The following is a 16,072-nucleotide window of genomic DNA, read 5'->3' on the forward strand; positions in this document are numbered from 1 at the left end:
GTGAAAGACCTTCACAGATATCTAAGCTACGTCCTAGATATTTTGAAATTCCTTTTTATCAGGAGGTGAGAGACCATCCCGAATATTCAAGGTACGTCCTTGACATTCCAAATTTTCTAATACGTCTTTTATCGAAAGTAATGGACCTTCTCATGTATCTAAGGATTGCCAAGAAGTTATTTCCGTACCCCAAATTTACTTTCCTGAATCTTCGGGTAAGTAACTGCATGTATGTTTCTATCTTTGCATTAGCATTTGCATCTTTCATAATTTTTCATTACATTGCATTAGAAAATGGGTGTGGACACATTGAGATCCATTTTCCCCACAAAAAAATTCATTTTCATTGCGTTGCATTTGTATAGTCAAAATTTAGGTATCGTTTGTCTTTAAATAAAACATTTGCGAGCTCCCCTGTTTTTCCCTGTCTCGGCTGACCGTGGCCGAGACTCGCCGACGCTCGCTCTCCGTTGGTTTCCAGCGTCGGCGAGCCTTCCCCGTCGCGGTTGTGCACTTGCCTTGGTGTCGTGTTGTTTGTGGCTGTGTGTTTGAGCCTTAATCGGCTCGGTTTTTCCTTCCCGGCTGGCGCCTGCCACCTGTTCGACGAAATGCCCCAATGAAATCTGGTTTCGGTTTGTCCTTTTTGGCCAGGGTTGAGTCGTTCGGGCGTTGTCTTGTTTGGTCGAAACGCCCCGGCGGTGTTTAGCGTTTGTGGGTGTTGGCCGTTTGGTCCGGTCCCGCTATCGTCGTGATCTTTGCTCATGATTGGCCCGGTGGGAGGGCTGAGGCGACATCGGCCGGTGCTGGTCGAGAGCCCGGCCGAAAGTTAGACTCTCGGCCAAGGGTTGGCCCAGTGGTGAAGGGGCTCAGCGGAGCGACGGGTATCGAGGGTTGGCCACGTCGGGGCCGGGCGTGGAGTCGAGCGTGGCCGAGTGCGGCCGAGCTTCGGACGTGAAGAAGCCGAGCCGAGTCTCGGCCGACGACGGTGGCTGGCCAAGCGAGGTGGGCTTCTTGGCCTGAGCTGGCCGAGGTGACTCTGGACGGCGGCCGGACAAGAAGCCAGTCGAGAAGCTGGATTCTCGGCCGAGGCAACGCCGCGGCGTCGGGCGTCTGGGCGCGAGAGGAGTCGGGCCGGGCCGGGCCGGTGACGAGCCGGGTCGGAGCAGGGGACGCGCAGGGAGCTAGGGCCGGCCAGGGAGGTGTCGGGTCAGCCGGGTCGGGGGAGGAGCCGGACCGGGTACCCTTTTTCTTTCTTTTTGGGCTGGGCTGAGATAGGATTGGGCCGGGCTTGCTTTTTTAAAATAGAAAAGTGGGTTGGGCCTGTATTTTCTTTTTGTTTTTTTAGTTTGGCCAGTCCAGCGGTGGACCCGGGCCGGCGCACCCGGGTCGGACGTGGAGATCCGATACGGGTTCATTTTATTATATAATATAATATTATTATTTTATTACTTTATTATTTAAAAAATCAAAAAATTTAAAAACCGAAATTGGGCTGAGGAATTGTTTTTTCTTGCCATTTTTGTGTAATTAATGCCATGGTTGATTGCACGTAGTTTAGTTTGCATGTTTGAATTTCGTGTTTAATTCAACCTTACATGTAAACGATTAGAGGCATGTTGGGCTGTTGTTTGCACACTTATGATATATTGATTGTTGTTTCCTTAGCTTGGTTAGGATTACAATCCTAGGGTTAACAATTGATAGAAAGATTGCATGAGCCATTTTGATTGATCATTGAACAATGTTAGGTACTGAAAAGGTACTTGTTAAATGATTAATGTAATCAAGCTCCCAAACTCATTGAATCTCCAATTTGTAGGAGTGAGACGCTTCTGCCGTCTCTTTACTTGGATTTTTAATCGACCTACTCTAAATTAATTAGTGGTGACTCTTAGATAAAACTGATTATGTTAATAACTTGAACTTTAAATCGTGAGTTGGTATAGGTTTGCGAAAACTCAAGTTAAGTCCTAGATTTAGACTTAGCTGTCCATTAGCCTCAAACGTCTTGGCTTAGGCCAGTTTCAGGAGGTCGCGACAACATTCATACTGCTTTAAAAGATTAAGAAAATTACTGTGCTACCAATTATACTCCTCAAATTCCACCAATAATATCCAAAATTCCATATCTATACTATTCTATAAGACAGAGAGAGTCTCCTACTTTTAAGGGATGTTAATCATTTTTTTCCTTTCCTTGATGTCCTTAGTTTCTTATTTTACGGTTATTGTGTCCATGGATGAAAGCATAAATTCATAATTTTATTTTATCTCTCACGATTTTTCAATATTAGAAAATGGGTATTTCCATCTTACAATGATTTCAAACCTCAGAATAATTTTCTCCTTCCATACGTACAATTCTTGGTATTGCAGATCTTGGTCAATGATTTCTTCTTATTATCCAACGATTCAAACTTAATCTTTCAAATTTCAATTTCTTGCGTACACCAACTTGTACACATCTGCTAGAATTATAATAAGCTAAGGGAAAATGATACAAATGGTCCCTAAACTTTGGCCTAGCGTGCAATGTGATCGTTAAACTTTTAATTTGTTCGATATAGTCCTTGAACTTTAGCTTAATGTGTAATGTGATCAATAAACTTTTAATTATTCAATATGATCCATGAACTTTTGATACATGTTTAATCTAGTCTCTAAACTATATGGAGATGTTCAATGTTGTCCCTAAACTTGAATTAATGGAAGGATAATATTAAACATTTTCTTATGATTCAGGGATTAACTCAAACATGTATCAAAAGTCTTTAGATCAAATTGAACAAATTAAAAGTTCAAGGATCACATTGCAAATTGAGCTAAAGTTCAAGGACCACATTGTACAAATTAAAAATTCATTGACAACATTGCACATTAGGTCAAAGTTCATGGACTATTTATGTCATTATCCCATAAGCTAACAAAGAACAGGCGATCTTCAGGGGCTATCACTAAAAGCAGGCTTAAGAATGCTTCTCTGGTGACAGTTAATCGCCCTATCTCTCATTTTTCTGATCTTCGTCCTCTCCCTACAGAGCCCTGTTCTCCATACTCCGCTTCGGTTTGGTCTCTTAAAGTCGCGCAAAGAAGCTCGCCGAAAGAGATGGCACCTAGCCGTTGCTGTTCAGATACATGGGTTGGTTTATGATTCTTTCATCAAGCTTCAGGGACAGGCAAGGCGTCCCCAAAAGACATGACCTACAGACGGTCTGGGAGACCGTCCTAGCAGATGAGCAACAACACAAAAACGTGACAATGGTTGATTTGCCTTCGCGAATGAACCTAGTATCAACGTACACTCTCTCATTTCATTCCTTTTTCTTTTGGGGACCAGGATGCTTGTTTCATACTTGTCATTACTCGAGAGACAAAGTGAAGGTTGTTGTGAGTAATCATATCGTCATGTCCGCAAGCTTCGCGGATATTAAGTTTCGGAGCTCTAGTCTTTTTTCTATGCAACACAGGGAAATCACACATCCAACTCAAAAGAAGCGACGGAGTCTTGAAGTTTAATACACTATGCACAAATCAACGGAACTACAGGACGATAAGATAAGACCAGCTAGAACATAGCGTCCCATCCTTCAGCTGTCGCTTCCTTTAAGTTCGCATCTTATGAGCGAAAATTACTTCAAGAATATGATGCAAGAACAATTTTTATTCAGTAAAACAACAAATACACATGTTTCCCCTGCCTCTATCCGATACACAAGGAAGTCAGCCGGAGTTGTCGTCTACTTTACTGAAGCATACAAACACTTGCGAAACAACGTATACAGACACACATAGAAAGGGAAGAAATTTAATGTGACATCGAACTTGAACTCAATATGATGTACCGTGTTATAGGATTGACTGGATCCACGGGTCTGTTAGCAATGTTATGCTTCAAGATTTTCCATCATGAGCTCTTCCATTTTCCCGAAGCTTTTCTCTATATTGTCCAGCCTTTGATTCATCATTGCGATCCAATATGGCATGGCATCGCTAGGGTAGGGACTTACAGTGCCATTGAAGGTCGGAATAGGATATGCCGTGGGACCGGCCGGCCTTATTTTGCATGTAGTCTCCAGTTGCTTGACATAGTTATCCACCAAGTCGTCTAGCTTCCTACGCAGCTTGGAGTTCTCTTTTATTTGGTCTCCCAGGACCTGCAGGTTATAACTCACTACGAGAAACTCATTGGCGTTGCCGATCGGGTTGAATAAATGCAGGAACTGTCCATTTTGATCTAGATTTTGCGGAGTGCCTAGTCTCTTCCTTAGGTTCTGCAATTGGTTTTCCGTCATCTTGGCTTCAACCTGCAAAAAAGAATGTAGCCAGAGGTTGAAAGTTATCGCTGAATTCTATGATTAGAAAGATTTCATTTTTGCGAGACTCATGATCCTAAGAAAATCGCTGAAACATGGAAAGTACGAAGGTGAAGCAAGAGTACCTCAAGAACCATGGATACTTCAATAAGGACGGTCGGTGCTTGGTAGGCTTGGGAAGTGTGCTTTTAACATATAGATTGCCCCTTTATATAGATGTGAGCTATGGATGCGTTGTACATGATTCTTAGACAAGGATGGCCTATGAATATAGCAGCAGAGGGATTTCTGGAAGAATCTCGGCACTGTGCATTGGGGTATTTTTGTTATTTGTCCCCACATTTGGTTGTTCGTCCACAGAGGTTCTTTGAATTTGTTGGTTTTCATTCTCTAAAATTAAGAGGAAAGAATCACATTATTTTTATGCCGGCGACATCTTAAGCACTAGATTGGATTGCTCTTTGATAGTTGCTTCCAATGGTCTGGAGTATACAGTCTGCTTACACCATTAGAAATTAAGTCGACAAAGTCACTTACACTCAGTATACGCCAATTGTGGCTCTACTGAGATTTCAGACAGAAAGGTTTCTTGCATTAAGCCTCTCATTTGTGTTCGCGGTGGTCTGTTTATCATCGACCAGAAATCAAAACTTGGGTTCAGGTAAATAGTCTACTACTTCGACTCGCATTACAAGTTTAGGATCATTTAGAACAAGACACTGAGTGTCAAAGTGAAGCAAGCAAAAGAGATTGAGCTCTTTTGGCTGGAATTGATGACCACTTTAGCTGCTTTTCTAGGCAAAGAGTGAGGAGTGAGGGTAACACCTAGAATGGCATCTGAGGACAGGATGGTGAACAAAGGAAAGAGATAAAGGTAAAGGCATGGCATCGCAGATTACTTGTGCAACCAACATAAATACTGCAGATACTGTGAAAAAGTTGCGGATAGAGCTTTAGCATGACAAGGATGCGGGAACAACTAAAACAAGAGTGATGCAGTAATTCAACAAGTCTGATTCTGATCAATGAAAATTGTAACTGTGCCAGCGATAGAAAAATATCATTGGAGATCTACCAATAATCACATTTACTCTATTTCTTCACCTTTACTTGATACGATAATTCAACCTTTTTACTTTCCCCTAGCTTCAAGTAAAGCACAAATTGTGAGAAAACAAGGAGCTTCTTCACTAACTAGATGGTGATGCGTCCTTTTGCTTTTCAGTCAGTAATAGTCAAGATTCTTGCCGTGCGTTCTAGGCAGACATTTTGTTATCAGGAAGGTAAACCACCGAGGATGTTATGAGCCTTAGCTGCCTGATTTTGAGTCTTATACTCTTGTCTTCTAGGCATATGCAAATCCCTTACCACATCAATATAAGTAGGACCAGAGCATTTGAGAGAGCGCAACTAGCTTACAAAGGTAAGAGTCACTTCACTCTCTCTTCTGTTCACAGTGTCATACCTCCTCTTCATGGACATTGAGTCCGACATAGCGCTGTATTCTGTTCTCTTAAGTTTAATGTCTTCTTTTCCGTGATCCTTTCGAATGCAGAACACCTTACTGAGGACGAATAGTGCAAGAAGTTCCACCGTGAAAGATCATGGCTACCGAGAGGTACTTAGCGGCCATAAGAGGACAAGCAAACATACTGCCAAGGTTGGAGGAGAGCAACCTCAAGATGGTGCATATCAAGGAACCTCTTGTTGATTGGCGAGAATGGACGATATTGACATATAATCAAAATGTCCTGGGTAACTTATTGATAAGGGAAAATAAGCTTCTCCAGAAGAGAATTGATGAGTATGAGATGAAGCTTAAAATTCTCACTTCTCCTCCTCCTCCTCCTCCAACATATGCTGGTTGGCCTACTTGGAACACTAGCACACCGAGACCTCAAATAGTCGACCTTGATATTGCCGCGTCATCGAAAGAACACGAGCAATAAAAAGTTTATCTGCTAGAACCATCCACAGAAAATAAAATTTCCGAAAGTGCTTTTGGGTAATTATGAGTGCAAGTCTGCAATGGTGTAACAAATAAACTGAAGATAGCCGTGAACTTCTATTTGTGTGTGATGTGAGGGTGATGAAAGTGTGCTTCCTTAATGATGTAATCATGCATCTGTCTGCAATAAGAGTGTTTGTGTTATTGTTACTTCTTCGATCCTTCTAAGCTCCTCTCCTTTCTGGTGAATGAGTTCTTTCAAGCTGAACTTTTGCTCTACAATAGGACTTGAAACTGGCCTTGTGAATCCAATAATGCCTCTTTGAATCATTCTCCTCTGACAAGTCTTGTGATTTGTAAAGAAAATTTACGTTTTGTAAACAACATCAGCAGAAATAAGAGTGTGAACCTTGATCTAATGTTCCAGGGCAGATTACGATCAACAGAAGGTATACAAAGCAACACTACTGGAGAATTGATTGATATAACATACCAGAATTTACCACAATATAATGTCCTTGATAGATCGTTATCAAAGTTCACATCTTTAAGAAAGAATTATCTTGCTTAAATATGCGTGCATGAGCGCAATTTATATTTCTGATGAAAGCATAAATGTCACAAATCACATATCTCTCCTGCCTCAAGCAGATATGTATGGCAGACTTGTTCACTATTCTTGGGTAGGGACTACATGGAGGAGCCCCCACTCATCTCCTTTACTGAAGCACACACTTTACTTGGGGTGCAAATACACGAAGACACAATCCAATCTGGAAATCACAAAACGCAAACATTTTAACATGGGTTCCAGAATAGTACTTTGACGAGATGATGTGCAATTGTTATACCATTTTCTGATACCAAAACTCCACTGGTGTTTGATGGTTCACAGTTAATAATCTTCGTGGTCACAATTTTTCTCTTACGAGCTCTTCCAGTTTTTCAAATCTTTTCTCTAGCTCTTCCAACTTGCGACTCAATGTTGTGTGCCGACCCGGGTAACAAGGTTTGATCACGGAACCACAAGTCAAGGATTTACACAGCCACCAATGGGTGGATAAGCCCCGAGATCAGGAGGCCTTATCTTGCACAATACTTCCTGTCAACATAATTTTCCACCGCTTTGTCTAGCTTCTTAAGCAGTCTAGAATTTTCCTGTGTGTAATCTCCTAGGGCCTGCAGATTTTAAGTCAATACGCTCCACTGTGTACTACCGAGTACTTTGTACATGTCGCGACCTCCCGAAAGTGGGTCCCAGAGGGGGGCTGCTAGGATGTGCTAAGTCTAAACTAGGGACTTAACTTGGGCTCTCCCAAGCCCATATCACTTTGCAACTTAGAGTTTAAATTTTTAACATGCAATTCATTTTTATGTAGGAGTCGTCACTAATCAGTTTGGGGTGGGTCGATTAGATACCCGAGTAAGGGAATTGGAGAATTGTCTTACTTCTACAAACAAGAGATTTAGTGAGTCCGAGTACTTGGTTACACTAGTTAAATAACTAATACATTTTTGGTACCTTTTATCCTGTTCAATTCTGAAAACATTTATCATGCAGTTTGGATTAATTTCAAACCTATCCACTAACATGGGAAGTGATCAAGCAAGCGCGCAATCATTAAATTAACAACTGGCAATCGAAGTACATATGCAGTCTAGGGTTTTAATCCTACCTAAGGAGACGACATTCAACATATTAAAATCATGCAGTTAGAAAATAATCAAAATAACATACACAAATAACAACATGGCATTCATTTTTAGGACATTGAGAATCCTATGGTGTAGCCCTTCTTGTTCAATTTAAACACGATTTTTGATCAAATAATTTACATATTTTAGAAAATTATCCAAAAATACTAATTTCTAAATTAATCCCTAATATATTAATAAAATAAAAATAAAAAGAAGATAAAAGGATTTTTTTAATATTTAAAATACTAATATATTAATAAAATAAAAAAAAGGAGCTGGGTTGGGGCCGACCGGGTCTAATGCCGGACCGGGCCCGGTCTGATCGAAAATAAGTAAAAAACCCGGCCCGGTCAAGGAGCGCCTACAAACTGGTCTGATCGAGACTGCAGGCCCGGCTCGACCGGGTTCTCGAGACTGCCGGCTGGGCGAATTCCAGCGTCTGGCCGGGCGAATTCCAGCGTCTGGCCGGCCATCTTGCCCGGTCACTGGCCTCATCCTCCTCGACACTTCAAGCCGAGGAGGTCCTTGCTTGGCCGATTTAGCCTCGACCGGGGCCCTTCGAGCCCAAACGTCGATCGAGGCTTGACCGGCTGACCCAGGCCAACCTTTGGCCATCCCTGGCCTCCGGTGACCACTGCGAGGCCACCCCAGGCCTCTCAGCTCCCCAATCGACTTCGAGATTGTCGGCCGATAACCAAAACAAACGAGCCTCTCTTGGGCATTTCATCGAATACCTGGCGTGCACAACCAAAACTGAGGCTCTCCGACCTTTCTCGGGACTCAGGCTTGCTCCGACAGCCAGGACTCACCCTTGAATGCGATGTTTGGTCCGGGAGTAGGGTTGGTATGGGTTGGGATTCGCGCGAAACAGACGGCACGAATATCGGCCAACCTGCACACAAAAACATAGGCGAAAAGGGGCTGAGAAGGACTCACTGGCTAAGGCTGCATCTGGGGGGTCGCCGGTCGACTTGCAGGCGACGGCGAGGCTGGTTGGCTTCCCCTCTTGCTCTATACCTGCTGAAATCTCACTCTTTCTCTCTTTTTCTCTCTTGCTGGCCGACCTTCTCTCGCTCTCCTCTCTTCCCTTTTTATACTGGCCAGCGGCCATTTGGGCGCCCTCTATCGCTCATGCTATGCTCTCTTTGCTCTTCATGCCTAGCCGCGCAATTTCCCTTGGCTGTCTGGCGACCGCCTCTGTCGCTCGGCTGTGGTTCAGCCACAGCGACAGGGGAGGAAAGAAAGGGGGGGAAGAGGGAGAGAGGGGACCGGCTGGGCCTGGCTCGCACGAGAAAAACGAAAAAGAAAAAAGGGGAAAGGGCCGGGCCTCGGGGAAAAAAGATTGGGCCTGGTCGACCTGGCCTCGGACAGGCCGGATCAGAAATTTTTTTAATTTTAAAATTTTTAAAATAAAAATATGTTTTAATTAATCCTATTAATGCAAATGTGCCTAATGTCTACATGCCATGTAATCAAATAGAAAATATTTTTGTTTACGAGTTATAAATTTAACTCCTAATTTTTGTATAATAATTTTAATTAGGTAATTAAAATTTAGATGTTAACAATAAATATGCAGCAGCAACCATCCATTTTGATCTAAATCTAGAGTCGGGCCTACTCTCATCCTTATATCCTGCAGCTGGTGATCAGTCATCTTGACTTCAACCTGTAAAAAGTTTGCAAACATGAATCCAAGTGCTTTTTGACCGGATTAGTATGTCACTGAGACCTGTGATAATTAGAAAAATGAAGGTACTCTACGAGCACCTAAAGAACTTCGGTGTCCTAATAAGGCTGGTGCTCAGTGGAGACCTGCGTTTGCGATGGAGCTTGCTCTATATAGATGCGACTGTTGGTGCAATGCACTACACGTGATTATCAAAACAAAAAGAATGCCGTATAAACACAGCAGTGTTCAACCAAAAAAAAAAACACACGCAGCAGTGGGGAAGCCTACTCAGCTTTTAAAACCGAAGGATAGGGGATTGGAGTTCTTGGGTTTCAGTTCTTGTTGATTGTTTATGGTTTCATGCGTTTGTTGCTGTGTCCGCCACTGGCTATAGTGCCTTGGTTTTAATCACACTATTTAGCATGGAAGATATCAAATGCTCTAACAAAAAGAAGAGGGGATCTTTTCACTGAACGATGCTTCTAACACCCCTTCATTTGCATGAGTTACTATAAAAGCTGGAGCCAATCCGGCTGTTCTGGCAGGTATGGGGACGGTCATCTTAACTGGGAGATTTGATAAACCTTTGTTCAATTCAAGGACATCTTTATCACATTTTTTTTTCTCAATCTGTGCATGCTTACTTTGTCATTCAGGTTGTTGGTACAGATAAGACTTTTGTTTGGGCTGAGTAGTGAGAATAGAACAAACGCCTCATGACGAGGAAAAAAATTTGGGAAAGTTTGGATGCTTAGTCGGATGGTCGAGACTTACATCTTGTGTTCAGGTACATGCAAGTCCGATGATGCACAAATTTACAAGATGGATCATAGATCATGGATCAACCTCCACACCACAGATCAAAGAAGTCCTTGTACGATTATTTATGAGGTGATCGCAGTACTAGCTAGAGAGAGCTCCTAGCCAGCAAAGGTAGGATTCTTGACTTTATTCAAACAGTGTTAGTTATTTATGTTGAATTTTGATGAGTATTCCCTTTTCCTTGATCATTTCCAAATGCAGAACGTGTTGACAAGATGAATAATGAGAGAAGATTGACCGTGAAACATCATGGCTAAAAAGAGGTACTATGAGGACATAATAGCACAAGCACGCATGTCAACCAAAGTAGGATGAGAACAAGCTTAAGTTACTGCACATGAAAGAATTGGCGAGAGTTTGTGATACCGTCGCATGATCAGAAAGTCCTGGCAAACTTATTGATAAGGGAAAATAAGCTTCTGAAGAAGAAATCGACAAATATCAGAAAAAGCGTAAGTTGCTCACTCTTCCTCCTCTTCTGTATGCCGATTGGCCTACTATTGATGTTATCGCATCCTCACAAGGGCTAACTGGAGAGGAAGATTAAACAGAGGAAAGTAATTATGGTGAAGGTGAATAGCTAGGAAGTCGCTAATTATTTAAAAAACAGCGAGAAGCAATTAATTCATGAAGAGCGTGAAGGTCTACCTCTTGACGGAGCAATCTTTATCTGCGCCGAGAAAAAACAACAGAGAGGATGAAATTGCATTTTCATGAGTCAAAGTTAGTCCATTGGGATTATTATGTGTGCGAGTATGTGATATACTTGAGAAAAAATCGAAGACAGCTGAGAGCTTCTCCTCATTGTGCCACGGCAGTGATTAAAGTGTGCATATATGATCATGTAATTTCATGTTTGTGGCGTTTAGCTATGATTTTCCAACTCCTAAAGTCTTCTCTTGATTAAGTGTATAAATTCTTTTTGGTGAACCTTTTTTCTCTATGAAGGACACGATTAGAGATCCTAAGAAAAAATGGCCCCTATGGTGCCTCGCTGAATCTGAGGGAAACTGTGAATTATTTTTGATGACTTGAGAATTGTTGAGAGAACATCAGAACATCCCCCTGAATTTCGATGATTACCAATATGTCTTTGGTACTGTTGTTTTTTTTTTCAAAGAACAGAAGGAGAATTGACAGCAAAAGCTGTCTTTTTTGCAGCAAAACTGTATTATGCAACAAGACAGAATGTATCGGAAGGGAACTTCTCTTCTTTATTCAGAAAACTGAAATTGCTTAAATACAGACTAAAGCTTTTCCATAAACACACGTTGCCCACTAACTAACAGCTTGCTTGGTCCACAAAACCAGCAACAATCTAACAGAACAATCAAAGAACATGCAGCTAAACACTCCTACAAAATAGAACTGACCAAGTAAAAACAACGACTAATTAACTCCTAGAAAACAGAACATCAGCAAACTGACTTAACAGAAAATAGATAGTGCAGCCTTGATACATCAACGCTCTCCTCCTGGATCAAGTGCTGCACACTCCTAGCTTTGCCCTGAGAAGTTCAAATCGACCAACATGAAATAACTTAGTGAATATATTTGCAATTTGGTTTTCTAAACTACAGTACACTAGCTTCACCTCTCCAGCCTTCTGCACTTCTCTCAAGAAGTACTACCTGACCTTAAAATGCTTTGCTCTTCCATGAAATACTGGATTCTGTGAAATGGCCAGAGTAGCTTGATTATCCACAAATACTTCTATGCCTTCTTCTTGCTCCAAATGCAGATCATTCATCAGCTTCTTTAACTATAATGCTTGATTCACAGCTGTAGTAGCTGCAATGAACTCAGCTTCCGCAGTTGATTGAGTCACTATTTCCTGCTTCTTTGAACACCAGGAAAAACATGCCGACCCAAATGCAAAGCAATAACCTAAAGTGCTCCTCATATTATCTACTGATCCTGCCCAACCACTGTCAGAATACCCCTGCAACTTAAACTCCTGAATTTTGCAGAACTTAATTCCATATGAAAGGGTACCTTTCAAGTACCTCAACACCCTCTTTGCAGCTACCATATGCAACTCACTTGCACAATTAAGGAATCTAGACAAGACACTTACAATAAACATGATGTCTGGCCTAGTTGCAATGAGATACATAACACAGCCAATCAAACTTCTACAAACTCTTTCATCTACAGGTTCTGATCCATCCTTCTTTTGAAGCTTTTCCTTCTGACCCATTGGAGTACTCACACTCTTGCACTCCTCCATGTTGAATCTCTTTAAGATCTCCTTCAAGTACTTCTTCTAACAGATAAAAACTTCATTCTGAGTCTACCTAACCTCTATCCCTATAAAATACGACATCTCACCAAGATCAGTCAGTTCAAACATCTTCATCATCTCTTGCTTAAATGCAGTAATATAAGCACTATTACTCCCTGTCACTAGCATAACATCCACATAAAGAGACACCACCACTAAGTCAGATACTAACTTCTTGACATATAGAGTGGATTCACTGAGGCTTTTCTTGAAACCCAGGCCCAGCAAGTGCTCATCCATCTTACTGTACCATGCTTTGGGAGCTTGCCTCAAGCCATAGAGAGCCTTTCTCAGCAAATAAACTTTCTCCTCCTGGCCTGGTGTGACAAAGCCTTTTGGCTGCTCAACATAAATCTCCTCCTGTAACACTCCATTCAAAAATGCAAATTTCACATCTAACTGATACACCTTCCATCCTTGTTGAGCTGCCAAAGCAAGAGTCATTCTAATTGTATCCAGTCTTGTCACAGGAGCAAAGGTTTCTGAGAAATCAACTCCCCAAACCTGTGCATATCCCTTCACCACCAACCTGGCCTTATTCTTATTCACTGAGCTATCAGGATTGAGTTTGGTCCTGAAAACCCATTTTACTCCAATCACCTTCTTGTCTTTAGGCCTCTCCACTAGCTCCCATGTCTGGTTCTTTTCTATCATAGCCAACTCTTCCTTCATTGGATTCATCCACCTCTGATCACTTATAACTTCCTCATAACCTGCAGGTTCCAAAACAGCCACACTGTATCCCTAATATATATCGGTCAGAGATTTGGTACCTCTAACTGGAACATCATCCACCAGCTCGTCAGGTTCTAGTGAGACCTCCTTGTGCTTGCCTTGTGGCTCATATGTCCAGTCCCATTGCTCATCTTCCAGGAACTGAACATTCCTACTAGTGATCACCTTCCCTATCTGTGGTTGATAGATCCTATAGGCTTTTGACACTAAACTGTAGCCAACAAAGATCCCAGGTTTAGCTTTCTTTCCCAGCTTGTCTCTCTTGACCAGTGGAATATGACAAAAAACACAGACAACCAAACACCTTCAAATTTCTTAGAATTGGCTTGACACCAAACCAAGCTTCAAAGGGTGTCTTCTTCTCTAATACCCTTGTAGGCAATCTATTTAGCAGAAAAATTGATGTGTTTGCTGCTTCTGCCCAAAATTCTTTTGGTAGATTCTTCTCATGCAGCAAACACCTAGTCATCTCCATAATGGTTCTATTCTTCCTCTCACTAACTCCATTTTGTTGTGGAGAGGAAGGAGCAGTAAGCTGATGCTTAATTCCAGCCTCTTCACAGAAAAAGTTAAACCTCTGTGAAGTGTATTCTGTTCCATTATCAGATCTGATGACCTGAATCTTACAGCCACTTTGGTTCTCAACCCATCTCTTAAACTTCAGAAATACCTCAGCAACTTCTGACTTTTGCTTCATGAAGTAAATCTAGCACATTCTAGTATAATCATCAATGAAAATAATGAAATACCTGCTATCATTTAGTGAAGGAGTCACTTGTGGACCACAGACATCTGTATGAATCAGCTGCAGCTTCTCTATAGCTCTACAAGTGGATTCCTTGAAGGGAAGTCTTGTCTGCTTGCCCAGCAAACAAGCCTTGCACCTTGTGATCTGCTCCTCCAGGCTTGGTAACCCAGTTGCCATTTCATTCCTCTGCATGAACAACAAGCCTTTGTGATGAAAGTGCCCCAACCTCTTGTGCCATATCTCTTAATCACTGGCCTGACACTTGAATGCCACCTGCTCCTCCTCGAGAGGATTCAGAGAAAAACTCTTCTGTTGCATCTTTATCTTGAACAGCTCTTGACCACTGGAGTCAAAGATCAAACACTTTCCCTCTTCAAATATCACCTTAAATCCCTTTTCTACCAACTGCCCCACAGTCAGCAAATTCTGATCAATCTCAGGCACATACATCACATCAGAAACCAGCTTAGTTTGAGCACAACTCTCTATTGCTACAGTCCCTTTACCTTTCACTTCTAAGTACTCCCCATTCCCAATCCTCACTCTTGACTTCAATGACTTGTCAAGGTCTATAAATAGCTTTTCATCACTTGTCATGTGGTTTGTGCAACCACTATCAACAAGCCGACTGTCACATGGAGTACTAGAGGACAAACAAGAGGCAACAAACAGTTGATCTACCTCTTGCTGGACTGCAGCATATGCCTCACCTTGCTACTGATCTCCTTTCTCTTTGCAGAACTTCTCAATGTGTCCAAGCTTATGACATTTTCTGCACCTTACATCTGGCCTCTTCCAACACCTAAAGTGTGGATGATTCTATTTTCCATAGTGCTGACATGAGGAATACCTTCTCCAATTGTTCTTGGAGTTGCCTGCACTGTTCTCTCCTGCAGCAGCTTCCGAACCACTACTGTCATTCCCTTTCTTCCCTTTCCACTTCTTGCCTTTCCCTCCTACATTATGCTGTTCTTTGGCCTACAAAGCTCCTTCTGTACTTCCTTCCAGCCTCATTAACCGCCTCTGCGCTTGTGCTTGCAGAGCACTTAGCAATTCTGCCAACTTGATCTGAGATAAATCCTTGGTATTCTCCAAAGAGGCAATGGTTGCCTCAAACCTTTCGGGCAAGGAGACAAGAATCTTCTGCACTAGCCTATTATCAGAGAGGTCAATGCCTAGAACTCTTGCCTGATTTGTAATGCTTATCAACTTATCATAATACTCCTTAATTGTCTCAGACTCCTTCATCTGCAGTCTCTCGAATTCTGTGATCAGATTTAGCCCCTTCATGCTTCTGATCCTCTCATCTCCTTGATACTCAGCTTTGAGGAAGTCCCAGATAGCTTTGGCTGATTCACAAGCCATAATTCTGCTGAAAATGGCAGGTGAGACAGTAGCATATAAACAAAACTTTGCCTTTGCTTTCCATGTTGTTCTCTCCTTGTGATACTTGATCTAATTAATGGTTGGATTGTCAGGAAGGGGAGCAACTTCATAATCTTGTTCCACAGCTTCCCAAAAATCACAACCCTCTAGATAGGCTCACATTCTCACTGCCTAGGCTTGATAATTTTCTCCATCAAACACTGGTGGAGCCATTGCTGAAAAACCACTCGATCCTGCCTCCATCTTGCCTTCGGCTTCTATGGATGCAGACACACCTCTCAATCAATCTCATAAGTCACTCACAACCCCTTAAGATCAAGAAGGCTCTGATATCAATGTTGTTTTTTTTCAAAGAACAGAAGGAGAATTGACAGCAAAAGCTGTATTTTTTGCAGCAAAACTGTATTATGCAACAAGACAAAATGTATTGAAAGGGAACTTCTCTTCTTTATTCAAAAAACTAAAA

The 16,072-nt window shown here is 42.0% G+C and overlaps 3 protein-coding genes and 1 long non-coding RNA gene across 4 annotated transcripts; 1 reads left to right on the forward strand and 3 right to left on the reverse strand.

Moving 5' to 3' along the window:
• Nucleotides 1-3,643: 3,643 nt before the first annotated feature.
• Nucleotides 3,644-4,570, reverse strand: LOC115688671 (uncharacterized). Its single transcript, XM_030614564.2, has 2 exons — nt 4,439-4,570; nt 3,644-4,304 (listed from the first exon to the last, which is right to left on the reverse strand). Exons 1-2 carry the CDS (start codon nt 4,448-4,450, stop codon nt 3,885-3,887), a joined length of 432 nt encoding a protein of 143 aa, XP_030470424.1. The 5' UTR covers nt 4,451-4,570; the 3' UTR covers nt 3,644-3,884.
• A 144-nt stretch (nt 4,571-4,714) lies between these two features.
• LOC130137903 (uncharacterized) lies at nt 4,715-6,471 on the forward strand. Its single transcript, XR_008816313.1, has 2 exons — nt 4,715-5,736; nt 5,869-6,471. It is a non-coding gene; the product is annotated as an uncharacterized LOC130137903 (long non-coding RNA).
• A 5,744-nt stretch (nt 6,472-12,215) lies between these two features.
• On the reverse strand, nt 12,216-12,683 carry LOC130137976 (secreted RxLR effector protein 161-like). Its single transcript, XM_056310740.1, has one exon. It carries the CDS (start codon nt 12,681-12,683, stop codon nt 12,216-12,218), a length of 468 nt encoding a protein of 155 aa, XP_056166715.1.
• A 2,515-nt stretch (nt 12,684-15,198) lies between these two features.
• Nucleotides 15,199-15,585, reverse strand: LOC115688660 (uncharacterized). Its single transcript, XM_030614553.1, has one exon. The coding sequence runs from the start codon at nt 15,583-15,585 to the stop codon at nt 15,199-15,201; it is 387 nt and encodes a 128-aa protein (XP_030470413.1).
• Between the last annotated feature and the right edge of the window lie 487 nt (nt 15,586-16,072).

The sequence above is a fragment of the Syzygium oleosum genome, unplaced genomic scaffold (genome assembly GCF_021117445.2).
Source record: "Syzygium oleosum isolate NSW1041296 unplaced genomic scaffold, Sole_v2.1 Sole_v2.04, whole genome shotgun sequence".
Lineage (NCBI taxonomy): Eukaryota > Viridiplantae > Streptophyta > Magnoliopsida > Myrtales > Myrtaceae > Syzygium > Syzygium oleosum.